Raw genomic sequence first — 27,255 nt, 5'->3', positions numbered from 1 at the left:
CTGGACCAGGAATTGAAGCTAAGCCATAGCAGTGACAATGCTGGATCCTTAACTGCTAGGGCCCTAGGGCACCAGGGAACTCCTAGAGTGCTGAGTATTCTCTCTGGAACAGGTGCTATGCTAAGTACACTACTTCTATTTTTTCCTTTATGAGATACAGTTTTCATACAGCAAAGCACACACATTCAAAGTGCAGAATTTAACAAGTGTGTGCACGTGTGCATAACCATGCAATCACCACCCAGAGTGACCCTAACCACAGAACCATAAGCACAGGAGCTTCTTTCATTCCCTCCAGTCACTACCCGCACAGGTCACCCCTAGCCTCATTTCTATCCCCATATGTTAGGTCTGCCGGTTCAAAACTCCACTCCACATAACACCTGGGATATTTATCCATGTTGTGTACGTTAGCAGTTTCTTCTTATGGCTGAGTATGTTCCATTGAATGACTACATCGTAATGTCTTTATTCTCCTGGGCACCTGGGGTATTTCCAGTTGTTTGAGCTTTACTGTGAATAAAGCTGTTATGAGCATTCTTACATGTGTCTTCAGATGCCACTATCTCTTTTAATGTCCCAACTCTATGAAGGAGGTATGATTATTTCTTCCATTTCATAGACATGGGAATATGGACCAAATGCAGGTCAGCAAAACGCCCAAGATCACACAGCAAGATGCAAATCTAATCTGCCCAAGGCCCTGCCTATTAACCACTGTGCCACATCCACTCCTAAGAGAGGGCCAACAAAAGCTGTCAGTGGGTGGCTAGGTAGTTGGGTACATAAACAAAGAATCTGAATGCAACAGGAATCTAGAAAAAAAAACAGTAGAAGCTGCCTGAGCATAGTCTAAACATCTCCTGCTTTCTGAGAGCCTTGTTGGCAGCAGAAACCCAGTATAGGCTGCCATATATTCTCCAAACCTTGTCCTCACCCTTAAAGCCTCATACTGTGATCATAAGCAGTTTGCGTTTTGTGATGACACCTCTCACTCCCCAGGAGGCCAATTTCTCTCAGACTGAAGGTTCACAGTCCATGCGAGCAACTAAATAGAACAACAGATGCCAAAGCCAGGGAACTCTTCTTTCCACCAGAAGAGCTATTCTTGGCTAGCTTGGTGGTAATTGCCCCCACTTCCCTTGTCTTACCTGGCACCTCCCTGAGCTACTCACCCAGGTAAGTGTACCTCCTGTTCATGATCACTTCGTCATTCAGTTTGAAGTAGGTGTTGTCTGTGAGGTTCAGCACTTTGACTGTCCCAGCCCAATAAAATGACCCAGGGGCACCCATGACCACCAGCTCCTACAGAAGAGAAACCCAAAGGTAAACAGGTAAGGAAGCTGAAGAGGGGTGAAGGCAGTGCCATGAGACCCACAATCGCAACAAAGAACTCGTAATTAAATAAGATGCTGCACCAAGGTCTTTCTTCATCTGAGCAGTAAAAAAACATTTAATTTTTACATAATGTATATTGTTTGCAACAGCAAAGATATGGAAACAACCTAAGTATCCATTGACAAGGGAATGAATAATGAAGATGTGGTATGTATATACAGTGGAATATTACTCAGTCATAAAAAAGAATGAAATAATGCCATTTGCAGCTACATGGATGGACCTAGAGGGCATTATGCTAAGTGAAATAAGCTAGACAGAGAAAGACAAATAGCATATGATATCACTTACATGTGGACTCTAATAAAAATGATACAAAAGAACTTATTTATAAAACAGAAATAAACCCAAAGCTTTCAAAATCAAACTTAGATTACCAAAGGGGAAACTGTAGGGGGAGGGATAAATTGGGAGTATGGGATTAACATACATACACACTACTATATATAAAATAGATAACTAATAAGGACTACTGTACAGCACAGGGAGGTATACTCAAGGTTCTGTAATAACCTACATGGGGAAAAAAGAATGGATATATGTATATATAGAACTGATTCGCTATGCTGTAAACCTGAGGCTAATACAACATTATAAATCAACTGTACCCCAATAAAATTCAAAAGACAAAAAAGCATACTCACAGATATAATGAACAAACTAGTGGGTACCAGTGGGGAGAGGGAAGGAGGAGGGGAAAATAAAAGGGTGGGAGGGAAAAAGTTATTATGAGATTATATGAAATCATGTGTGAAACTTTTGAAAATTGTGAAGCACTACAGAATTTAAAGAATCTTTCATTCAGTTAAAAATTAATTTAAAAAAAAACCCAACAAACATGGATTTCCCATTGTGGCTCAGCGGGTTAAGGACCTAGCATAATCTCCATGAGGATGTGTGCTCAATTCCCGGCCTCACCAAGAAGGGTAAGGATCTGGCACTGCTGCAAGCTACAGCATAGGCCACAGCCACAGCAATAGCTCCAATATGATATAGTTATAGCTCCGATTCGATCCCTAGCCCAGGAAATTCGATATGCCACAAGTGCAGCTCTAAAAAGAAAAACAAAACAAAACAAAAGCAGACCCAGGAACACACAAAGATACACTAGCATCAGTATTTAGAACAGGGGTACATGGGCCTGTGTCCTCAGAGAGCCTGGGGGCATGTTGATGCTACACAACCCTCTCGTGGCCAATGCCAATGAGAACTCAAGGTGCTCAAAAGTGATCCCATCACCAAGAAAGTCATCACAGACACCTGCATGGCTTTACCCATGAGAACAGGCATTGTAACGGTGCTAATAAAGTTGGAAATGACCTAACCATCTACCAACAGGGAATCTAAATCAAGGTACCTCCATCCAACAGACTTCTGCACCATTAAAACTACCATAGACGATCTAATGGCACTGTGAGATAGTCATAAAGTGCTGCTGAGTTTAAAAGGATATGCCGAACAACATTGAAAAATGCTGAACATCACTATAATTAAAGAAATGCAAATCCAAACTACAATGAGGGAGTTCCCATCCTGGTGCAGTGGAAACAAACCCAACTAGGAACCATGAGGTTGCAGGTTCAATCCCTGGCTTCACTCAGTGGGTTATGGATCTGGCATTGCCGTGAGCTGTGGTGTAGATCACAGACAGGGCTCAGATCCTGCGTTGCTATGGCTCTGGTGTAGTCTGGCGGCTACAGATCTGATTAGACCCCTAGCCTGGGAACCTCCTTATGCTGCAGGTGCAGCCTTAAAAAGACAAAAAAAAAAACAAACAAACAAAAAAAAAAACTACAATGAGGTATCTCCTCATACCAGTCATGTAGAATCTAAAATGTGGTAACAATGAACTTCTCTGCAGAAGAACAGAAACAGATTCACAGACAGAGAATGGACTTGTGGTTGCCAAGCAGGAGGAGGGACGGAGTGGGATGGACTGGGAGTTTGGGGTTAGTAGATGAAAACAATTACATTTAGAATGGATAAGCAATGAGGTCCTACTGTATAGCACAGGGAACTATATCCAATCTCTTGGGATAGACCATGATGGAAGATAATATAAGAAAGGGAATGTATATGTATATACATATATATATTATATATATGTGTGTGTATATATATATATTATATATATACATATATAATATATATTATATATATTATATATATATATTATATATATATATATGTATATATATAATATATATATATGACTGGGTCACTTTGCTGTACAGAGAAACTGGCATATTACAAATCAACTATACTTTAATTCTCAAAATTTTTCCAAAAAGAATCTTCCAAACAATGTGTGTGCTATGATCATGCTTTATTTTTTTTTAAAATATGGAGTTCCCTGGTGGCTTAGCTGGTTAAGAATACAGGAAAGAAAAGGAAAAAAATGCATACACAGAGACAGACAAAAATTAGAAGGATAAGCCTCAAAACATTTACATTTCTGTTTTTTTTCCCACTGGGAGACAGGATTTCTTTTTCTTTCTTTTTTTTTTTTATCTTTTTGTTTTTCAAAGTTCTAGAAGAGTGATTCACACCGACAAGAAAGTCATCTCTGAAAATGCAAAATGGGTTCCTAAGATGACAGGGCATAAGCATCCAAACAGAGCCCACGCTGCATGGAGGCTTCGAGGGACTGAGAGGAAGGCGGGCGCCTACCACATCCTCGCAACCTCTACATCACCGGTGAGGCTTTCCTTCCAACAGGAAGTCCTTTCTCTTTATCTCTATTTCCTAAAGTATCTACACTGCAGTAAGAAATAAGAAAAATTGGGAGTTCCCGTTGTGGCGCAGCAGAAACAAATTCAACTAGTATCCATGAGGATGTGGGGTCAATCCCTGGCCTCAATCAGTGGGTTATGGATCCAGCATTGCCATAAGCTTCTGTGTTAGTCACAGATGAGGCTCGGATCTCATGTTGTTGTGGCTGTGTGGCATAGGCCAGCAGCTGCAGCTCTGATTCAACCCCTAGCCTGGGAGCTTCCATGGGTGCAGTCATAAAAAAGCAAAAAATAATAATAATAATAATTATTATTATTTTTCTAACAAAATCATTTTCAAACTCAGTATTTACTAAGCATCTACCAATATACAAGAAAGCTTATACCAGATAATCAATTAAGTCCCTTTATATGATATTCCTGACATAAGGCACATGGAAATGTACAAAATGTTTTAGAAAAAAATTCTATCTGAAAGGGTTAAAATAAAGAAAATTTATTTTACAAAATCCCAAATCTCAGGCCTTCAGGAGATAGAGGCCTGCTGTGGTTCAGATCACTGCTGTGGCCCTGGTCTTCGGGCGTCATAGAGATGACAGACTCTGTACCGGTCATGCCTCTCATTACTGACACACACCCACCCCTCCCTTGGCCTTTGGAGTCCCTACATGGTCATATTTAGAAATACCCTTCCCCGCTGGTACCTCTCTGCAGAGCTAGCCTCACCAGTGTCAGAAGCTGCTGGTTTCCAATGAGTGCCGGGAAGACAGACCCTGCACCAGCAATTCTGAGTTTCTGATGACAAGTTCTAAAGTTAGCGAATTCCCAGGGAGGAAATGTCTGAAAATGCCAGAGGTACCAACCGAGAAAAACAGAGAGAGGCAGATAGAGCACACAGGTAGGAGGGTGCTCCTGTGACAGCACCCTCAAGGCAACCCTGTGAACAACACGGGTTCTGTGGTCAGCTGGGTAAAGACCCTTAACAAAGAGTAAGGAGTGAGCATAGAAGGAAGGAAAGCCACCAGACTCCTGCCTGAATGAAGGTGTGGACCAAGAATGTCGGTGGGGAAACATTTCAGCTTAAGGTTTTGAGATCCTATCCACCTCCAACGATGCTACTGATGAGAAACCAGATACTCTCAGGGGTGTCTCACTGTTTCATAAAAACACATCGTTTTCTGCACTCAGAACATATCACTGGGGAACCACAGGCAGGGCATTGTTTCATTCACTCATTCATTCCCCTTAGACACCTCTGTTCTGTGTAAGGGACTGTGCTAGTTCTAGAAGGGGCGTGAGAAAGACAAATGCTCATTAGAGCAAGAGACATCTTCCTTGGCCTTAAGCTCAGAATCTGTCATCAGTGCTCAGAAGACAGAGCACAGAAGGACATAATGAGCCATGTCCCTGATGCCAGCGATACACACAGTAGAGGGCCTTCTCCACTGGCGGCTCTTCATAGGCCAAAGCTCTGAGCATCCCCAGAGGCCTGTAAGGCTCTCTGGGATACCAGGCAGTAGGCGTGCTGTTTGCTGATGATTTAGAGTAACGTAGGATAAAAGGTGAGAGACGTATGCCCAATGTATGGCTATAGCCTCTCTCTCAAACACTACAAAGAGGATAAGGCAAGGTAATCCCTTTTCTCAAAAGCCTTTAAAACCAACAGCTTTGGGGGTTTTTCCCTCTCTACCTGGTGCTCATGTTCCTTCTCCTTGAAGTTCAAACTTGATAAACCAAGGCCTAGCCTGACACCTGTCAGGGCTGGGGTGGGGGATGAGGGCTGGAAAGAGCATCTCCCTGCAATGCCCTCCTCTTTGGCTTTTTCCATCCACTGTGAGTGCAGCGTGGGCCCTTTTGGCACTACATATGCCAGGAAGATATGATCAATGCTTGGTTCCCCACCATCCAAGAACAGCCAACACAAACGTAACACACAGTGGTACAAGCTTCTTCAAAGCCCCAAGGCCACCACTGCCTCAATCAGGTGTGCAGAATCCAACCAATGAACAGCCTGGGCCTTTCCCCAGGGCAGGACCTCTCTGGGTACACAGGCATCTGAAACTGCCCAAGAGAAGCCACAGGTTGGCACAAGCAGGGGGGATAAGAGTCCCCAGGATCCTTGAGAAGTCTGTGGTGAAAATACTTCCACCCGGATGTCCCCAGGCTCTCACGGTGGGACTCCAAGGCTGGCGGAGTTGGGTCAAGTCTTTTCTTGCAGCTTAGAAGTATCTATCTCTGTTATCCTCAGCTACAAAAATATATAAGTTTCTGGGAAGTCCTCCTTTATCCTCACGCTGGGCTAAAATTCATGTGGTGTGCATAACTCCAAAAGCTTAGATAACCCCAGGGTCACTGACCTTCAGGTCAAGCAGGCATCTTGGGCCAGAGTAGTTTGGGGCAACATGGCCATGACCGCAAAGGCAAAAGAAGCACATCCAGCCTGGAAGGCAGCCGCCCGCCCTGTGCAGGGGCGGCCCAGCTCCCAGCAGAGGCAAGCTCAAGTGACAAGGTCAGCGGGAAAGGAGGGGGGGCGGGTAGGGCCGCTTGACCCCATCCACCACATTTCCTGCTCGGCCTCCAACAGCTGAAGTTCCAGAAATGAGAGAGACCAAGAGTTCAAAGACCTCATGTTCAGGGAGGCCAAAAGCCTGGGAACTGAAGCAGAGGCCAAGGCCCAGAGGGGCCCGGACACAGCATCGCTGGGTCTGGACCTGCTATGGCGCCGGCTCCCCCACCTCTCCAGGCAGTGGCCCCATTGCTGCTCACTCCACCCAGTCAGTGCATGCCAGGTACCGTGCTGCCCTCGGGCTCTAGATTCTAGAGCCTAGAGCCCCAACGGATCCTCTGGGGTCTCTGCTAACCCAGGGCTTGCAGAGGCTCCTGAGTTTCCCTCCATGCCCTGCCCTTCTGGCTCCCCTAGCCAAGCCTAGCCCCCCTTCCATGTAGCCCCAGTACCCTCATCTTCCCTGACTCTCCAGCTGGAGACACCCCCACCCCACAAGATCTTCCTCCCCCCTAGCTCCCCACCAACCTCTCCTGCAAAACTCTATTTCTGATGAAGTGACTTTCTTCTCCCATCATCTAAAGGAGGCATTCTACCCAGAGCCTCCCAGCCCTAGCCCCATCCTAAGCACAACTAGACCCCTCAGAAAATTACTAGCGTTGGCCAAACCTAGGCTGGATTCTAAAAACATCTATGTGCGCATTCCATCACTTCACACTGCATGTGTCTAAGGCAGATCCATGGGTTGACTTCTTCCAGTGGACTCTTCCCTGGGGGGCCCCCTTTCTACTGGTACCATTGTTCCCCAGAACCTGGCATAAAACCTCTTTCCTCTACCTGCCCCAGCCCACTGGTACCACCTTCCCATTCTCCGACTCACGTAATCATTTTTATTCCTAAAGCATCCTCCTAGTCTGCCTGGACCACATCTCAGCCTCCCACCTGGCCTCCCTCCAGGCACTCCTAATTCCAAACACCTGGGCACATCAGCCCAAAGAGTCTTTCTTACAGCACCGCTACCACTGTATCCGCCACCTGCTTGGGAACTTACGATGTGCCCCTGCTGCCTACTCAGTTAAGTCATAATTTACTAGACCTCACTGGAAAAACAACAGCCATAGTAGTTACACGATCAAAATGCGTATTGAGACGAAATATGAATGAAGTGGGCATATGGCAGGATAGTATTTCAGATCAATGGGGAGAGAGAAACTATCTGACAAACCTGTATCAGAACAAGCAAATATACGTTTAGGAAAATACTGGTGTTCATGTCTACCATACAATGTTTGCAAACATAAATCCAGGATGGATTAAAGATAAAATATTTTTTACTCTATTAAAGTGGAAGAACAGGAGTTCCCATCATGGCTCAGTGGCTCACGAACCCGACTAGGATCCAAGAGGACACAGCTTTGATCCCTGGCCTTGCTCAGTGGGTTAAGGATCTGGTGTTGCCATGAGCTGTGGTGTAGGTCGAAGATGCTGCTCAGATCTGGCATTGCTGTGGCTATGGCGTAGGCCAGCAGCTACAGCTCCGATTCGACCCCTAGCCTGGGAACCTGCATATGCCGTGGGTGTGGCCCTAACAAGACCAAAAAAAAAAAAAGTGGCAGAACAAAATATAGGAGGATATTTCATATTCTTAGGATGAAGACGACCTTCCTAAGAGAGCAGTCTAGAAATCAAAAAGAGAAAGACAAATAGCTTTGATTAACTATGAATGTTCAATGTCAGTGAAGACATCATAAGCAAGCTTGAAAGACAAGAACAAGACTGGTGGAAAAAAATCACAACACACACAACAGGTAAGACATTAGTGTTGAAAATACAAGTTCTAGGAGTTCCTCCTGTGGCTCAGCAGGTTAAGAACCCAACCTAGTCTCCACGAAGATGTGGGTTCAATCCCTGGGCTTGCTCAGTGGGTTAAGGATCTGGCGTTGCCGTGAGCTGTGGTGTAGGTCACAGACGAGGCTTGGATCCCACATTGCTGTGTCTGTGGTGTAGGCCTCAGCTACAGCTCTGATTTGACCCCCTCGCCCAGGAACTTCCATATGCCAAAGGTACAGCTGGAAAAAAAGAAAAAAGAAAAAAATACAAGTTCCTAAAAACCAGTAAAACAGCAATTAAAAAAAAAATGGACAAAGAACATAGACAATTTCCAGAAAAATAAATACAAATGGTCTATATTTGAGAAGGATACTAAACAGCATTAATACTCAGGTAAAGAGCCATGAAAACGAAATATCTCTCCTTTTGTTATGACAAAAATTAGAAGAGTTAGTGAGAGGATGTAGGGACGATGGCACACATCTGGGGGCATGCCAATTGGTAATACTTCTGGAGTGCCATTTGCCAGCACACATCATAATTCATGGTTTGGACAGCTTTCCATCCCGCAATCCCCCTCCTATGCAGTTCCCCTAAAGAAATGTGCACTTGTGCACAAAACACCACACGCAGGGACCTCCATTATGATGCTGCCACTGAGAGTCTGGTGTGTGTTCCAGCAGCTGTCAAAACCAGTGGGTGCTAGAAATGTTTTCTCCCCTATCACTGTCCCAATCCCTCCCTCAGCCCTGGGTTGTTACATGGTGAGGGAAGGAAGACATTAGGCCCAAGGGCCAACACACAGAGTCTGGACCTTCATCTACCACGTGATGGGAAGCCACGCAGTCAGAATGACAGGGTTTGATTTTAAAGGTTCCTCGGGCTGGTGGGCAGAACACACAGGGTGAGGGTTGAGAATGGATGCTGAGAGAGGTGACCAAAGTGTGCCAAAACTAGACAGAGGTGATGGCTGCACAACACTGTGAACATACTAAATAGCACTGGACTATTTGCTTCCACATGGTTAAAATGGTAAGTTTTATTTTATGCTTCTTTTACGGCAATAAAAAAAAAAAGCAGGAGTTCTCGCTGTGACTCAGTGGTAATGAACTCAGCCAGTATTCATGAGGACAAGGGTTCAATCCCTGGCACCGTTCACTAAGGTGAGGATCTGGCGTTGCTGTGAGGTGTGGCACTGGTGGCAGACGTGGCTCGGGTCTAGCGTTGCTGTGGCTGTGGTGTAGGCCACCAACTGTAGCTCTGATTCGACCCCTAGCCTGGGAACCTCCATATGCCACGGGAACAGCCCTAAAAAAGAAAAACATAGGAGATCCCAGGAACCTCTTCATGATTTGGGTGAGGCAAAAAAAAAAAAAGTCCCTCCACTCAAGGAGGTAATACCCAGATGCTTAATTTATCTCCAAAGGTGCCGGCAAGGAGACACCAACTTGTTGGGCATTGTCTCACTCGCACCCTTTTAATCAATTCCTTCCATGGGTCTCACAGTCAAGCTGAGTCCTGGAGAAACTGTCCCAATAAGGGTACCCTCCAAATGGGCCGGCCCACCCTCTCTTGCCCAGCGGTCTCTGGCCCAGAGGCCATCAGCAGTTTCAACATCCTTCCCTGGATACAAGGACCAGAATCCACTCACAGCTCAAGGATGGGGGGCATCAGAAGACTCACCTCCCAGGGCTCCCCAAATCACCATCGGCCAGGAAACGAATCCTGAGGAGAGATGAGGAGACGAGGAAGGCCAGGACAAGGATACCCACCTCGGTGAAAAAGCCTGCGATCCCGGCCTGGCAGGAGCCGTGTTCCTCCCCGTACTTCTTCTTATACTCTAGAAGGGAGGGAGGGAAGGGAGAGAAGCAAACCACAGCCTCAGTGTGCGCCAGTCGTGTGTGCCGTGGCCCAGCATGCTGGCCGCGTCCCCATGTGCGGCCGCAGCCCGGGCCCAGGGACGCCGTCCAGACTGGGCGCAGAAGGAAAGTCTCTGGAATCCACCAGACCTCAAGAATCCAGGGTCCTGTGCCATCAGTTGGTGAGCCTGCCAAGTGCCCCCGTGGACTTCCTCCGTGCATGTGGGAAAAGCCGAGCAGCAGCCACGGTCATTAAGTGGGAGACTGGTGACAATTATTTCATTCACTTCAGAAAGGACGGAGAGCCCCAGTAGGTAGAAAGAGCTAAAAACATGACCCCAAACCGGAATGATGTGGCCATCCCAGTGTGGAGTCCCCTGGAAGGCGACCAAGCTTCCCCAAAAGACACTCCATACAGCTGGAGGCAATATGCTTTCTACTATAGGACCAGAAGCCAGCCCTCAGAGGCCAGGGCCCGCAGGCAGAGGAGCCTCCGGACTCCTGGTTTTCATCCAGGCTGCCCAGGTTTGACTCCTGAGCAGAGAATTAAGATCATGCTTCAGGCCATCACTCACTGTGTCTCTTCGAGATGAGGCCAGCCCCAGCACACAGTGACACCATCACTGACACCTCTGTCTTCCTCATGTGGAAGGAAAAGGGGCGCTCTCTCCAGGTCAAAAGGGAACAAATGGCTAAGTTCTCATCCTCCACCAACTGCTCAGTCCCCAACACTCAAACCCAACACATGGGTCACTTGGTCGCTGCTCTTTCGTTTTTACGGTGGCATTTTAAGTCGAGCATGTTCTGGGCACTCTGTCAGCTGTGCCCACACACCATTTCATCAGTCCCTCATCCCTGGGAGCCCGTAACACCATGGTTAACAGTTAACACCCCCTGAGGCTCAGAGAGGTTAAGTGAATCGTCCAAGGTCACACAGCTAGTAAATGACAAAGTCAGGAGTCTATACAAGTTCAGCAGACCTGGAAATTCAAATTCTTTCACCTCTGTGGCTGATCAGAGGTTTTGCAAAGTGAGTGACTGCAAAAAACCTAGGAGGTGACCAGTTCTGTGAAATAATGACATGGGTAAAGACATGGAGACGGAGAGATGTCCAGCTTAGATGACTAATTACATGTGAAACTGGCATTGCGGGACACTGGCCCACAGCTGTCCCTGGGCACCTTTAGGTCGGAGCTACTCAGTGGCCCCCACATCTCACACACAGGCTCCTGGTAAGTCTCTGGTCCCATTAAAAGCAATATACTTAATTCCGAAACACAAAATAAATACAAAGGAACAATGAAGCTGATTGCAACACAGGGCCACTTCCTGCCGCCCAGAGTGACTCCTGGAGGAGGGTGGCGTGAGGAAGGGCCCTGGGGAAATATACAGAGTAGTTCAGTTTCTAACAACACTCACCGCAGAGCCTGGTAACATTTTCCAGTAAGTGGCCATTAACCAACTGCTAAATTACAACGGAATGTCAATGGAGTTACTCCTCTTCCAGGCGAGGGCTAAATCAGATCCTCCTGCCTTGTCCTGTTATTACAAAGAGAACTCACAGCCCTGCCAGAGAGCAACCCAGGGACAAGGGAAGGCGCTTCTCTGCAAAATCTTGCACTAGGGTAGGGAGCGGGACTTATGCAAAATCATAACGAGATCCTGCACCAAAACTGTATGACAGCAAGAAATAATAAAAATTAATAATAAATCCTACATCAAAGAGCACAATGGTAAGAAGGATCAAAATGTCCAACCGGAACAGTCACATTAAATGTGGAAGGAGTGGCAAAAAGCCTATTTTACCCACTGACTGCAAGATTAAACACCCAACTGCACCTCTCCAGTTGAAATGGATGAAGGAAACTCAGCCCCCATGAGCTGAAGGAAACTACAGCGCAGGACACGTGAGTTCAGCCTCATAAATTTAGGATGTGAATAGGAATTATGTGGGAATCTTTCATATTTTAAAGAAAATGATCTCAAGATCTTTTTTTGTGACTAGACTCCAAAAATGGATAGGAAAACTTGCTCTAGCTCATTGAGCAGGCCCCAGGGTTCCAGGTGGCCACAGCTATTCTGGGAGCTAGGAGTGCCCCGCTCCCACCCCAGGCTAAACCCCTGTGGGGGAAGCCCTTGGACGAGCACTCCAGCCTCAGCCAGAGGCACTGCACTGTCCAGAGGCCAGCCCGGCTCCCCAAGCTGAGAAGGCCTCTTCAGAGGTCTGTGGGCCAGAGTCACACAGGAAGCAGACACCATCACCAGTTCTGATGTGCCTGAAACCCCGGGGTCTTCACCTGCCTTCTCACAATTCTCCAGAGCAAAGAATCAAACAATGTGGGACTCCTGACTGGTACCCATGACTCCTGATTAGAGGACAGGCCATGTTCTGACCTTCCAGAAACTTCTGTGACTGTGACTAACCCCTGCAACCTGGAACAGGATTCAGTCCTGTGATCCTTGATCCCCGCCCCCCAGCCATCACATCACATACACTTCCGGGGCAGGTGTGGCAACTCCGGTCTAGGAAGTTTCGGCCGGTGAGTCTATATCTGATACTGCACATTCTACAGCCCCCTAGAACCTCTCAGAACCCCTCTTCAGCGTCTCTGCCCAGGTGACCTTGCAGGTAAAGGTAAGTGATACCCTCTCCCCATCTCAAAATGTGTTTGTTCATCACACAGTTTGTTCAGCACAGAGATGAGTTCACCTGTGTCCCTGCCCACAACACCAGCCCCGTGCCAGGTGTATGCTATGGGCCTGTGTTGAGGGAAGGTGTGGACGCCACTCTCCATGCCCAGACCTCAGACCGGGGCAGACATGCAACACACTCCTCCAGCCGCTGAGCATCTGGACTCTCCAACCTCCTCACCTTGGTCCCCACCTTGGATACCCCCATGAGGCTGGAGATAGATGGGCTCCAGGATGGACAACTGCAACTAGCCTCTTGTTTACACTTCCTGAGGCAGAAGATAGGTGGGATCCAGGACAAATATTTGCAACAGAGCCACCTATCCTTTTTTTTTTTTTTTTTTAAGCACCATACCCGCAGCATATGGAGGTTCCCAGGCTAAGGGTCCAATGGGAGTGTAGCCGCCAGCCTATGCCAGAGCCACAGCAACTCGGGATCTGAGCCGCATCTGCGACCTACACCACAGCTCACAGCAATGCCAAATCCTTAACCCACTGAGCGAGGCCAGGGATTGAACCCACAACCTCATGGTTCCTAGTCAGATTCATTTCTGCTGCGCCATGACGGGAACTCCTGCCTATCTATTCTTTACGATAGAAATAACAATAGACACAGGCACACAGCTGGCACTTGTCTCCTGTGAACTTGTTAAATAATGGTAATGACAGGATCAAAAGAGGGGCTGAGCCCTATTTGGACAAAACAAAGAGGTCACGTACTCCACATCCTCAGGATCAGGGCGATCCCAACTTCACACGCACAGAGAGACCCCTCTGGGTCAGAAAGGGAGGGGGCATCAGGCCGCAATAAGTCTGGTTAACCTTCTTGCCAGGCTCTGCTTTGGAATCTATTAGCCAAAAGATGGGTACACAGATCAGGGGAGGGCCCTAGATCTGGACAGGTGTGAAAGATAAAACAAGATAATCGGCTAAAGGAAGCCAAAGACCCAGAAGAGCTACCCCATACAAGTGGTTTAAGTCACCTCTCTGGCGCACTCCTCATTCAGGCGGACGCCCACACCATCACTTCTCCTTTGGGTGTGTGTTTTACTGCTTTTATTCTGCCTTAGATAAACAGACTACTACTCTGTATTTCTGTGCTCTCCCACACGCTGTACTGTGTTTCTAACAATAAACTTTATACCTATTTTTACAGTCTTTGCCTCCTTGAAATATTCTTGCTTTCAGCAGGGGGCAAGCATCAGGGCACTTCTGCTTTCAGCCTCTAACTAGTTTAGTGGCCAGGATTCCTGGTTTTCATCCAGGCTGCCCAGGTTCAATTTCTCAGCAGAGAATTAAGATCTCACTTTTAGCCATTACCCACTGCTGTCTCCCTGACCTCCCAGCCCTACCTTGTGCCCTGTGTATTAGGAACCCTGCCTTTCCAACCTGTTCCATCACTAAACCTAGAGGCCTAAGGATGGCGGTGGGTGTGACCAGAGCAGGGCAAGGACACACAGGATGGATTTTTCTGGGCGTTCCAAACCTAGGTTGGCTGATTCTGCCTTGGGCAATTCCACCTCGTCTGGGGCCTTAGGAGGAACTGGATAGAATATTCAGCTCCAGTTCTTCAATCCCTGCCCATCCTTGACGTGACTCTTCATGGACTGTCCTCGAAGATCTGAGGACACAGATGGGACAGCCCATTTCAGGAGACACAGAGCCTGTGTCCAAGTACCACCCCCACCTGCAAAGGGCTCTTCTTCTAAAAGCCAACTCCTCTGGAGAAGTGTTGTGAGCAGCCTCCACAGGACACTTCTAAGCTGTTCCTGATCGATTGTGTCTAGAGACACAGCACCATTGTGCAAGCATGGCCGCCCAAAGCCCAAGTCACGTTCTGGGCCTGTCTCCTTTCCAGTAAAAACAAGCAGCCACATTGTGCTGGCCTACTAGGTGTTCAAAAATCCCTGTTAAGTGAGAAGTGATCTAGGAAAGTATCTGTAAAGTGAACAGGGCCACACAACAGGTAAACTGGCACCTCGGGTGCAGTGGTGGCTTCCCAAGAGATGCCGGCCAGACACACTGGACCTGGACCACTACACGCTTCAGCTGTTTTCACTCTTATGAGTGCTATTTCCATGAGTTAAGGACATCACTGTTATTTTAACCTGATTCCTTCTGGAAAAAAAAAAACCTAAATAAATATATAAATACATATAAATAGGTAAAAATATATTTAAATGTATTAATGTAAATATTTTTATATGTTATTTATATATTTTACATTATATACGTATTTTAACATATATAACATATTATGACACTATAAAGATAAATTATATATATATTAGGTATATTAAATATTATATACATTTTACATGTTTATATGTATTTATATATTTTATATTTATATATATATATGTATAGAGAGAGAGAACGGGTAGGTTGAAATTTCTAATCCAGTTTTAAAATACAGGCCTTTCTTCAAAAAATACATACATAGGTCAGTGTACCACATCCATACGCTAGAAAGCTTGATTCTGCTTGCCTACACTGGAGAAGGCAGGAGGACCACCACCACAGAGCTATGAGAAGGGGAGTGGGTGTGGGAACAAGGGCTGCCCCTCACAGCATCCCCCGAAACACCCCAGGTCACAAACCCTCCCTCCATGGAGAAGTCCAGGAAGCGTGGGGTGGAGGGATAGGCGGGACCTCCGTCTCCTGCGTTCCTGGGAAGAATAGCTCCTGCCCACACAAAGGGAGTCCAAACGCCCCAAGGACGTGACCAGCCAGAAAGGCCACAATATGCTGATTCCTTTCCTCTCCACTATGGAACAAAACATTTATCCATCTCAAAGCAGCAAGGGAGAATCAGCCTTGGCACCAGAGATGCTAGAAGAAGCCTGACTCTGTTGAATGTGGGGGAACTGAATGAGGGAAACAAGACGTGGTTGAACAAGGGGACCTAGACATCACTTGGAGGAGTGGGGACAGGCTGGACAGCTCTGTCTTCCTGCCACGGTAGGTCTGAACTATGCGGCCTACGTCACACACTTTGATTCATTAGGTGGTATGTTTCCTCCAGTCTAAAAATGGCCAGATTTTCCTTGGTTTAGCGGCTCATTTTACTAAACCCTGTCTAAACAGCAGGCAATTCAGAGAGGAAAAAATACTGGTATCCAAATGTTCATGACCCACAACTCAATGCATGGAGCTTACCCTACTGAATTTAATTTATTCAAGAATTAAACTGGGTGGGGTCACTTCCTGCACTCTTCCCAAAACAATGGGATAAAACCAACCCATGGAAAGATCAAGATTTATATACAGTGTAACATATACTTCTTATTAAGCTCTCTTCCTTTTATCCATTTGAGGAAGTTTCGTCTTTCAAAGCCAGTCTTTTTAAGATATCAATTTAAAAATTATTTTTCCACAGTTCCTTAGCTTAAACATGATATAAAATATCAGAGGAAAAAAATAGCTTTCCAGTCTTCTGTTTTTACCCAATTTCTTTTATTTTTTTTAGGTTTATTTATTTATTTTTATTTTTTTGCCTTTCTCTAAGGCCGCACCCATGGCATATGGAGGTTCCCAGGCTCAGGGTCTAATGGGAGCTATAGCCACCGGCCTACGCCAGAGCCTTAACAACATCAGATCCGAGCCAAGTCTGTGACCTATAACACAGCTCATAGCAATGCCGGATCCTTAACCCACTGATCGAGGCAAGGGATCGAACCCGCAAACTCATGCTTCCTAGGTGGATCCCTTAACCACTGAGCCATGACAGGAACTCCCTGCCCAATTTCTGAGTCAATACTAACTCATAATTAAACAATTTGATAATGCAAATGAACTTATATACACAACAGAAAGAGACCCACAGACATAGAAAATAAAATTGTTACCAAAAGGGAAAGGAAGGGAGGGATAAATTAGGAGTTTGGGATTAACATATACCCACTACTATACATAAAATAGGTAACCAACAAGGACCTGCTTTGGAACACAGGGAACTATACTCTATATTTTGTAATAACCTATAAGGGAAAAGAAACTCAGAAAGGATAGATAGATAGATAGATAGATAGATAGATAGATAGATAGATAGATAGAAAGAAAAACTGAACCACTGCTTACTAAGACAACGTTGTAAATCAACTACCTTTCAATTTAAAACAACAACAATTTGGAAGATGATAAATTTAGGCAGACAGCTCTCTAGTGACAAAAAGAATATTTAAATATATAAAACTGAAGAGAAGACCAAACTACCCTCAATTACAAGGACCACCAGCCTAAATAAAAAAAGAAAATAAGCAATTTAAATAGCTAGGTTAGAGAGGAAAGGAGAACACTTTATCAAAATAATTGACAATTAAGCCATCTACAGTGAGCATTAAAGGAAAACTGAATGAAGCCATAAACTTACAGATAAGTGATAGCAAAAGGCTTTAAGAGGGTAAAAGATCTTTAGAGCATTATAGATCATTCTAACCCCATCCATTCATTTTACCGATGAAGTCACTATTGCTCAGAGAGCACAAGTGGTTTATTTAAAGCCACATAGCAAATTAGCCTGAGTCAGGATTAAAGAACAGGGCTCCTGATTTTTCACTCTGCCTCTGCCACACCATCATGCTTCACAGAATACAACTCCAGTGATAACATTCTCTTCCTTTAAAAAAAAAAAAAAAAAAAAAAAAGAGGGGGATTTCCATTGATGGATGAATGACTAAACAATGGAATACATTCGATGAAATATTATTCAGCCTTTAAAAGGAAGGACATTTGATGGAATATTATTGAGCCTTAAAAAGGAAGGACATTCTCATGGATGAATCTTGAAGACATCATGTTAAGTGAGCTAAGCCAGACACAAAAGGACAAATACTGTATGATTCCACTGATCAGTATGTAAAGTAGTCAGATTCATTGAAACTAAGTAGAGTGGTGGCTGCCAGGTGCTGAGGGGAAGAGGGGCATGGGAGTCATCATTGAACGGGTATGATTTCAGTCTGAGATGATGAAAATGTCCTGGAGATGGGTGGTGATGGTTACACAATGTGAATGTGCACAGCACCACAGAACTGCACACTTAAAAATGGAGAAAAAAGGGCATTCCCATTGTGGCTCAGTGGTGACAAACTTGACTAGGATCCATGAGGAAGCATGTTCAATTCCTGGCCTTGCTCAGTGGGTTAAGGATCTGGCGCTACCATGGCCGGCAGCTACAGCTCCACTTCAACCCCTAGGCTGGGAACTTCCATATGCTGTGGGCGTGGCCCTATAAAGACAAAAAAAAATTTTTTCAAATGGTGAAAACAGTCAATTTTATGCTATGTATTTCTTTTTACAACAGTAAAAAAGGTTTTTTCTTCATGTTTTACCATCTTTAAGTAGTTCCTTCCCCTCAGAATCTGGTAACCCCATTTTTCAAATCCCTACTTTGAAAGCAGAAGCAAGCAACTTTATGGGCACATCGCAATACAGCTACTTTCAATTTTATAGTGTCTTATAGAGTGAGTGTTTGTGTCCCCCGCAACAATTCATGTGTTAAAACCATACTCCCCACTCCCCAGTGCAATGATATTAGAAGGGGGCCTTGGGAGGTAATTAGGATTAGATATGGTCGTGAGGGTGCAGCCCCCATGAAAGAGATCAGCGCCCTCACGGGAGTCCTGAGAGAGCTTGCCCCTCTGCTCTCCGACTCCTAAGGTCACAGGCAGGAGGGCCATCTATACACGTCATTGACCACAGCCTTGACCTTAGATTTCCTGGCTTCCAGGATGCTGAGAAATGAATCTTTATCATTTAAGTCACATCATCTACGGTATTTTTGTTACAACAGTCCAACTGATCAAGACACTGTATATTGTATTATCTTTAGTCCCTCCCAGAAAAGTGGCCCTGAACCAGGGCAGTCACATTTCAGCAAGGATCCCAGTTGAAAACTGAGTAGAATTCACTTGGTGACCAAAGTTAAAGGAACTTAACGAAATAAATATTGCTAAAACAGGGACACTCATACCACTGTTCAGATACTAAAACCAAATGCTTGGAGTAAGGAAAGATCCATAACATTCTCCCAGCAAAAAACAAACATACAAACAAAAAACTGTATCAGCCTCAGAAGCCAAGTCTGGCCCCTGCTCCTCCTAGGACTTGTCTATAGGTTACATCTAACCACTGCAAAACTGTAACACGGCCTAAAAGTCTATGGTGTAGTGTCCAAAAAGTTCATAAAATCATGACATAAAAAATAGGAACATTTTCTCTGTGATGGGTCACAGCTCCCCAGTAATTACAAAGAAAACCAACATCCCAATAGATCAGATGGTACAAAGAAACCTACACTGAACTTAAAAGTCACCACCCTTCCTCTGCTTAATAACCTGTGACCTTCATCTACCTCCCTAAGCCTCAGTTTTCTCATCTGTACAATGGGGATAAGAATACGTACACCTGACAATATGATTACTCAGTAAGATCATGAATGTTAAGTATCTAGCACAATATCTGGAATCCAGTAGGTGCTTGATAAATATAGGTGAATCTGAATTTGTAGCTTCTCTAAAAGGAACAAAATCTAAGACATGCATCACACAAATAGGCAATTTTAGAAGAGGAGATTCATAAAAGTTGAATATCCATAGGGAAACTATTAGATGATGCAGTTGAAGTAGTCAATAATTCCACACAATAGATAGATACATGTTTGATGTATGGAATATATTTGTGCACAAGATAAGAATTCTTGGGAATCCCTGTGGTAGCTCAGTGGGTTAAGAATCCGAGTTGTATCCATGAGGATGCAGGTTTGATTCCAGGCCTCACTCAGTAGGTTAAGGATCCAGCATTGCAGTGAGCTGTGGTGTAGGTCGCAGATGCAGCTCGGATACTGAGTTGCTGTGGCTATGGCATACCTGGGCAGCTGCAGCTCCAATTCAACCCTTATCCTAAGAACTTCCATATGCTACGGGTGAGGCCCTAAAAAGACCAAAAAAAACAAAAAAAGAATCCTTAGCACCAAAGGGAAAGCTTGATGGTGCTCCAAGAGCCACTGCCAAAGAACTGGCCTCCTCTGCTGGCTCTGGCTATGCCCTTCAGCCACCCTCCTGCCCTCAACCCTCCACCCCCAGACCCTCTCCATATTCATAATACAGAAATGCATCTGCTTTTTTGAAAATCTGCTGTATTTACTTACATGAGATAATGTTTATGAAAGCTCTTTGGAAACCATAAAATCCTATGTACATGCAGAATTCTTTATTTAATAAAAAATTTATGGAGCTTGTTCTTGAATTTTTAAATGGATTAACTTACCCTTTTATGGTTCTCCCCAAAACAAAAACACAACAAAACAAAACCTCCACTGCTTTTCATTTGTAAATGGATCTTGATTGATTTGTATCCCCTGTGGAGCCACAGCCTTCAACATAAGGGGAGGAAAAAACTCGTCACATCAAATGGGGGTCTATTTCCTTCTCTAGAAATTATCTGTCTTGAGAAATACAGGAGCAATTAGGAATTCAAGGCCTGGCTACTCCCTGAAAACAAAGAAAATGGTACAGAAATCTATGGAGGCGATGGGATAATTTTAAAGCACAGTAAAATTTGATAAATTAAAACCCCAACAACTCCAAACTTGAGAACATTTAAATATGGCATGGATTAAACTTGAGATCATCTACAAAAAGAAGAGAGCTTACCAAGCAAAACAAATTGTGCAAATATGATTTTCAAAGGTGTTTTTAAAATTTTCATCTTTTCAAGGAGTTGTAAAAACATTTTAGTAATTACCCAGCTTTCTCCCCTCTGATTCTTATTAAATAGGATCTGCTGGACACCTTCTGAGAAGGCTGACGAACACTACTACAGATGGCCAATAGGCACATGAAAAGATGTTCAGCATCACTAATGATTAGAGAAACAGGTACCACCTCACACTGGTCAGAATGATCATCATTAACAAGTCTACAAATAACAAATGCTAGAGAGGGTGTGTAGAAAAGGGAACCCTCTTACAATGTTAGTGGGAATGTAAATTGGTACAACCGCTATGGAAAACAGTGTGGATATTCCTGAGAAAACTAAATAGAGAAACTACCACATGATCCAGCAATCCTACTCCTGGGCATATATCCAGACAAAACTATAATTCAAAAAGATACATGTAGCCCTGTGTTCACAGCAGCACTATTCACAATAGCCAAGACATGGAAACAATCTTAATGTCCACTGACAAATGAATGGATTAAGAAAATGCAGTACATACATACAATGGAATACTACTCAGCCATAAAAAAGAATGAAATTAAGTCATTTGCCTCAACATGGATGCAACTCGAGATGATCATACTAAGTGAGGTAAGTCAGAAAAAGAAAAACAAACACCATATGACATCACTTATATGTGGAATCTAAGATAAGGCACAAAGGAACCTTTCTGCAAAACAGAAATAAACCTAGGGACAGAGAGAACAGACTTGTGGTTGCGGGGGGTGGGAGGGCAGGGAGAGGAATGGATGGGGAGTTTGGGCTTAGTATATGCAAACTATTACAATTTAAAATGGATAAGAAATGAGGTCCTACTCTATAGCACAGGGAACTATATCCAATCTCCTGGAATAGACCATGATGAAAAAGAATACAAAAAAGCATTTGCTATACAGCAGAAATTGGCTCAACATGGTAAATCAACTACACTTTAATTTTAAAAAATAAAAAAAAATTTTTAAAAAGAATACTATGATGGTACTTAAAAAGTTAATTACAAAATTTCCCTTTCATTGAGAGTTCATTCTGAGCTAGGAACTGAGTTGGACACACCGAATACCTCTAATACCTGTTAAGTAGGGATTAATCTCTCCATTTTACAGAGGAGGGCACTTGAGGTTCAAGGGGCTCTGCCCAAAGTCACCCAGTCAGAAAGTAAGAGTTATGGGTTCAATCACAGGAATCAGTGAGTGGTAAAGCCAGATTTTGAAACTAGGTCTAATATACAATGGTACCCTATTGTATTTCTCCCCCCCCCTTTTTTTTCCTTTTTTCTTCCTTTTTTTTTTTTTTCCAGGACCACACCCAAGGCATATGGAGGTTTCCAGACTAGGGGTTGAATCAGAGATGAAGCTGCTTGCCTACACCACAGCCAGAGCAATGCTAGATCCGATCCAAGTCTGAGACCTACACCACAGCTCACAGCAATACCAGATCCTTAATCCACTGAAAGAGGCCAGGGATCAAACCTGCAACCTCATGGATACTAGTCGGATTCCTTTTCGCTATGCCACAACGGGAACTCCACCCTATTGCATTTCTTTACCAGCTAAACTGCTCCCAGATTATTACACATTAATGAGTATACTATGACAGCCCCCTCCTGCCAAGCTCTGGGTTCTTGGCTCAATGGATTCAAAGGCAAAGGATGAAAAACCTCTGCATTGATTTTATCAATGCACTGACTTAATTTTAGGGAATCCTGAAATACCATGACTAGGCTAACAGTAACTCATTTTACAGTGCACGCTCTTGAATTTATGAAGAGTTTTCCCCACATGTCATCACACTAAACTTCTCATTTTCTCACACACTCTGATAAAATCAAATACCCTATGGTGGTCATGACAATGTCTCGCATCGAACATATGCAGTTTGATTTAGGGTACGCTCCATCCATTTATTTTACTTTGTGTCCTAGATTCAGTTTTGTTTCCCATTCCCTCTACATTTCCTGGTTCCAAACAGGATCTTCTGAGAGCACTTCCCACCCAGCCAGGAATAGGAAGCACCTGAAAAGTCAGGATAAAAAAGTCCTTTGCCAAAGACCTTTTTTTTTTTAAGAATTCAAATCTTTGGGCCATTTTGGACAGGTGCCCACACACTTAGAGGCGTTTCTCAACTAAACCAACCTTCGACATGCTGGAGGGCGCACAGCTGCCCTCAGGAGACCCACTGTCTTACCACAGTTAGAGAACAGTGTGTGGTCTCCCTAGCACCTCCACCTGTGTTTCCTCATGAGCATCTCACAGTAACCTTTTGAGGTAAATACAATGGAGGCATCTCTGTGTCCATTCTCACTGAGGGTCCAGCCACAGGCCAGAGGCCATGGAGGCAGCAGCCTGGGAGATCAGGCTTGGGGTCTTTCCGCTATGCCCCAAGATGCACCTGTCCTCCCTGCCTAACACCCACCTCCTCGACCGCCTGTGAGTCCCACCATTCCTCTCCTTCCACAGACCTCAGAAGGCTGCAGACCCTAAGCAGGTCTCCATCTCTCCCAGTTGTAAAATGAAATGGAGCATGATGGAGAATAATGTGAGAAAAATAATGTATGTATGTATGTGTGACTGGGTCACTTTGCTGTGCAGTAGAAAACTGACTGTAAACCAACTATAATTGAAAAAATAAAAATCACAAAAAAATAAATAAAAATAAACTAAAATGAAATAATTCCGTCTTAATGCCAGTTTGAACATGGATGCAGCCTGGGCCCTTGGAGAGGTGCCCAGCCATGGACACGGGCATGGAATTCTCTCCCCATTCAGCTCTGCCACTTCTGAAACATCACGTTCCTGCTCCTTCTCTGTTTTCCCTTGTAGACAGGTAATTTCTTGGTTTTCTTCCATCGGGCACTTAGCATAGGCTCTAATAGGTACGTAATAAAATGGAGAAGACTCTACCTCCGGTAGACAAATTAGTCACCCCACATAATTAATAAACATTTGCTTAGCATAAAGTCCATTAGCGCATGATATATAGCCTGAACATTCTTAGCATATAGTCTTCCCGCAGTATCCCTGAGGGATTGGTTTTAGGACCCCCGTGGCTACCAAAATCTGTGGGTGCTCAAGTCCCTTATATAAAATGGCTCAGTACCTTTGGCCCTCCCCATTGCATGTATATGCCAGGCATGGATCTAAGAACTTACAAGCTTTAACCTAACCCTCTTCACAGCTCCTTGAGGTAGGTCAGGCACAAGAGGATGAAGTGACTGCTCAGAAGTGATGCCATAAACAGGTGGCAGGGTCAGGACTGGAACTCTAGCCATCGGAGCTAAGTCTGCTCTTAGCCCCTACACTGTGTGGCCGCCTCACTATGTGGCCTGTGAGTAACAGCATGGAAATCAAAACATGGTCTAAGCAAGCCACACCCCATCTCTGGATCTCAGTAAGAGGCCAGGCTGGGTGATATCTGAAAGGTCCTGTCCAACTCCAAAATGCTTTCATTGTACCTCATGTGACCACGGGGAACAGGCAGCTCACATCACTGCATTCTTCCACATTAAGAGAAAATAATAGTTGCCTGAAGAGCCCAAGTAGGCTTAGTTTAGACCACAACACAGGGAGGTGGAGATCCCAAAGCAAGGGCACAGGCAACAGCTATGGCTGCATCCCCACCTGCCAGTCCCATCTTCTAGAAAAATTTGAGCGTCTGCCACACCTTGCCTCTTATGGGACCACAAACTACAGGGTTGTTCTGTTTGGTCTCCCATAGTTCTCAGGGGCTGCTCTTATCCCCCAACACTCCCCACCTCCCCCCACCTGGGCCCCACCCCATACTCCTCCCTGTGTAATGAACAAGTTGGGACACAGAAGCATGTGTGCCTATAGGGAAGAAGTTGGGGTAACAGCATCATCACTTTGCTACTTTCTTTGCTGGTTCCCATTAGCCAGCACGAAGTTCAGGGAAGAACCAAAAAACAGAGTGATTCTGGAGGCCTAAGCCCATCCCACAAGCACCGTTGCATGAGGAATTTGGGCTTCTGGGGTGACTGTGTCAGTCAGCTATTACTGCGTAACAACCATGAAATCTCCCTGGCAAACAATGACAAGCATTTATGCTTCACATGCACATCTACAGATCAGCTTGGGTTTGGCTGATCTATCTGGGCCTTGGCTGCAGGTTTGTTCCACTCTTCTCTCTTCTGGGACCTGGGGGCTACAAGGGACAGACACATTCAGGGACAGACACATTCATGGTGAGGTCCGAAGTGCCCAGCATGGTGGGCGGGACCACAAGAGGCTCTTGAAGCCCAGGCTCGGAGTTCACACTCTACCGTGAATGAGGGGCACAAGGAAAAGGTGTGAACTCAACATGCCCCTGGACCCATGCAGTGCTCCTAGGCTCACATGGGCTTTGGCCAAGGTCAGGCCAAATCAGCCAGCAAAGCAGACAGGCAGATGCCTTTGAGAACACCGACACCCAAAATGCTCACCTTCCCATTCCCCTTGTGATTCTACCTGGGGAAGAGTTCAAATGGTCATCGTCTCTTGGTTAATTCTGGCTCCTATTTAATCCTCATTTAAACCAGAAACTCCAAAACCCCCACTGACCACCGGGGAATGAAAGTGTTTGCTGATGTCAGACGGATGCCAAACTCAAAACCTACCTTCAGCAATTTACTTAAATGCCAAACCTCAGATTCCTCATCTGGAACTGGAGAAAGGCAACAGAGAAGTCCACCTATGGGGCCCCCAGGTCCCCTCAGTCCTTGTCACTTCTGTGACGTGGTCCAACTGCCACCTGCCAGCACATGCACATCTACCTGGGGGAGTTTCCCACTAGACATGTAGTAGGACAGGATGCCCAGTGGATAGAGACTTGGCCCCTCCCCTTGGCACAGGGTCCTTCTGAGCTGTGTGTCCTATGAGAGCCCAGAGCTGCCCTGAGACTGTTTTCTGGAATAACTTCCAAAACAAATGACTTGTATTCAAACCCAAGTGCAGAAGGATACCTAGTTTGCAGGGCTTTGGGAAGATTAAAGGAGAGAATATATAAAGTCCTCAGACCAAGCCCAATCTACTTCTGACCCCACAACTGCCTGATAACAGACCCCTCAAAAGTGTGAGCCCTGGCAGCTACAGGCACACATGGACATGTGACCCCAGCCCCCCTCCCGCCGGATGTCCTTTTGCTTTCTGGTGCTCACAGTGCTCTACAGAGGGACCGCCAGGGATGGCCACGGGGCCCTATTTCACAAGACACCTTCTGGGAAAACCAGAGTCCTGGTCCTATTGCATAACCAGTTGGGATCGAGCCCCACTGCCTCCATCACCCCATTTGAGTCTCTCCCTCTTCCCCAGCCTGACAAGCTACCCAGCTGCTGTTCCAGGGCCTTTTCCCTTTTCCTCCTGAGAAAAAAAAAAAAAGGGCGGGGGGCAACAAACCAGGACCCAGTTCCGGCTCCTTACCTGTGTCTTTACATAACCTGTCCCTCCCCTCTTGACCGCTGACTTTATCGTCTGTTTTTCAGATGGACTTTTCCTTCTGCCTGGGGCCACACAGAGATAAACAGGGCCAGAGTTCAAGCTGCCCCACGCGGTCCTGCCAGAGCTGATTGGATGCTGACCGGGGAGAAAAGAAAGGCTCCCCGCCATGGAAGGAGGGGGTCCATGCCTCACACAGGGACCCAGCCACTTCTATGGGGTCATTACCCCCAAACACCCCGCTTAGGCCACCCAGGTCCCCTGACATACCCTGAAGAAGAGTCCCCCACAAGGCAGAGAAATGCATGGGTCCCCAATGGCATCTCTCAGGGCCCTCTCCGGTGGCCACAAAATTCGAAATGTGGGCAAACTTAGGGAGGCCCAGGGAAAGGCGGCCACGGGCTAGTGGAGACTTCTGTCCAAATAGGCGAATTAAAACATCAAGAGCCACGCACTCAGCTCACCTGGAATTAGGCTAAGAAAACCCTGAGAAAACAGGCTATAAAACTGAGGGAAATGACAATGAGTCCTTGAAGTTCAAATTCAGCCAAGCTAAGTAATGATGGGCTCCATGGGTCCCCAGGCCAGGTATTTGAAGGGTCTAGGCAGGGAGCCTGAGAAAACATTTTCCTTCCCAAACCCCAAGTGCCCCTTGGTAAGTAACTCTTAAAACCACAATGAAGGTGCCCCCAACTCCTGAGCATCTGCTGGAGTATGAAGACAGGATGAGAAGGAAAGCCCGGCTTGGGATGTGACAAAATGACTGAACAGGTGTGCTCAGGGGATGTCTCAGGAGACTTACAACATCTGGGAGCTGCTCAGGACTGTGGAGACAGTCTGAGTCAATCTGAATGTTCAGGGCCCAGAGAGGTCCAGAGAGGGAAAGCAAGTTTCCCAAGGCTGCACGGCATCTGGCAGTGTCAGGAAACCAAGAAGCTGGTGAATTTCAGTCTGAGAGTTCATAAAGCTTAGGGAACACGATAGGCTCCGTGGTGCAGAAGGGCCAGGCTGGACAGGTCCTGGAAACACTGTCCCTTCCCATTTTCCTCATGTCCCGGGCCTCAGACACCAAAAGACCCTCTGGAGACACATTGCAG

The 27,255-nt window shown here is 45.5% G+C and overlaps 1 protein-coding gene across 3 annotated transcripts in view; it reads right to left on the bottom strand.

Moving 5' to 3' along the window:
- Positions 1-27,255, bottom strand: part of ITGA9 (integrin subunit alpha 9) — a 357,221-nt gene that overhangs the window by 293,232 nt on the left and 36,734 nt on the right. For all 3 annotated transcript variants that reach the window (XM_021071658.1, XM_021071659.1, XM_021071660.1), the window contains exons 5-6: positions 10,236-10,303; positions 1,176-1,305 (exon numbers count right to left, since the gene is read on the bottom strand). In XM_021071658.1, the coding sequence (XP_020927317.1) occupies positions 1,176-1,305; positions 10,236-10,303 (198 nt within the window). The remainder of the gene's footprint in view (positions 1-1,175; positions 1,306-10,235; positions 10,304-27,255) is intronic.

This window comes from Sus scrofa, chromosome 13 (genome assembly GCF_000003025.6).
Source record: "Sus scrofa isolate TJ Tabasco breed Duroc chromosome 13, Sscrofa11.1, whole genome shotgun sequence".
Lineage (NCBI taxonomy): Eukaryota > Metazoa > Chordata > Mammalia > Artiodactyla > Suidae > Sus > Sus scrofa.
Note: the sequence above shows the minus strand (reverse complement) of the source record. Positions and strands in the feature narration are given on the sequence as shown.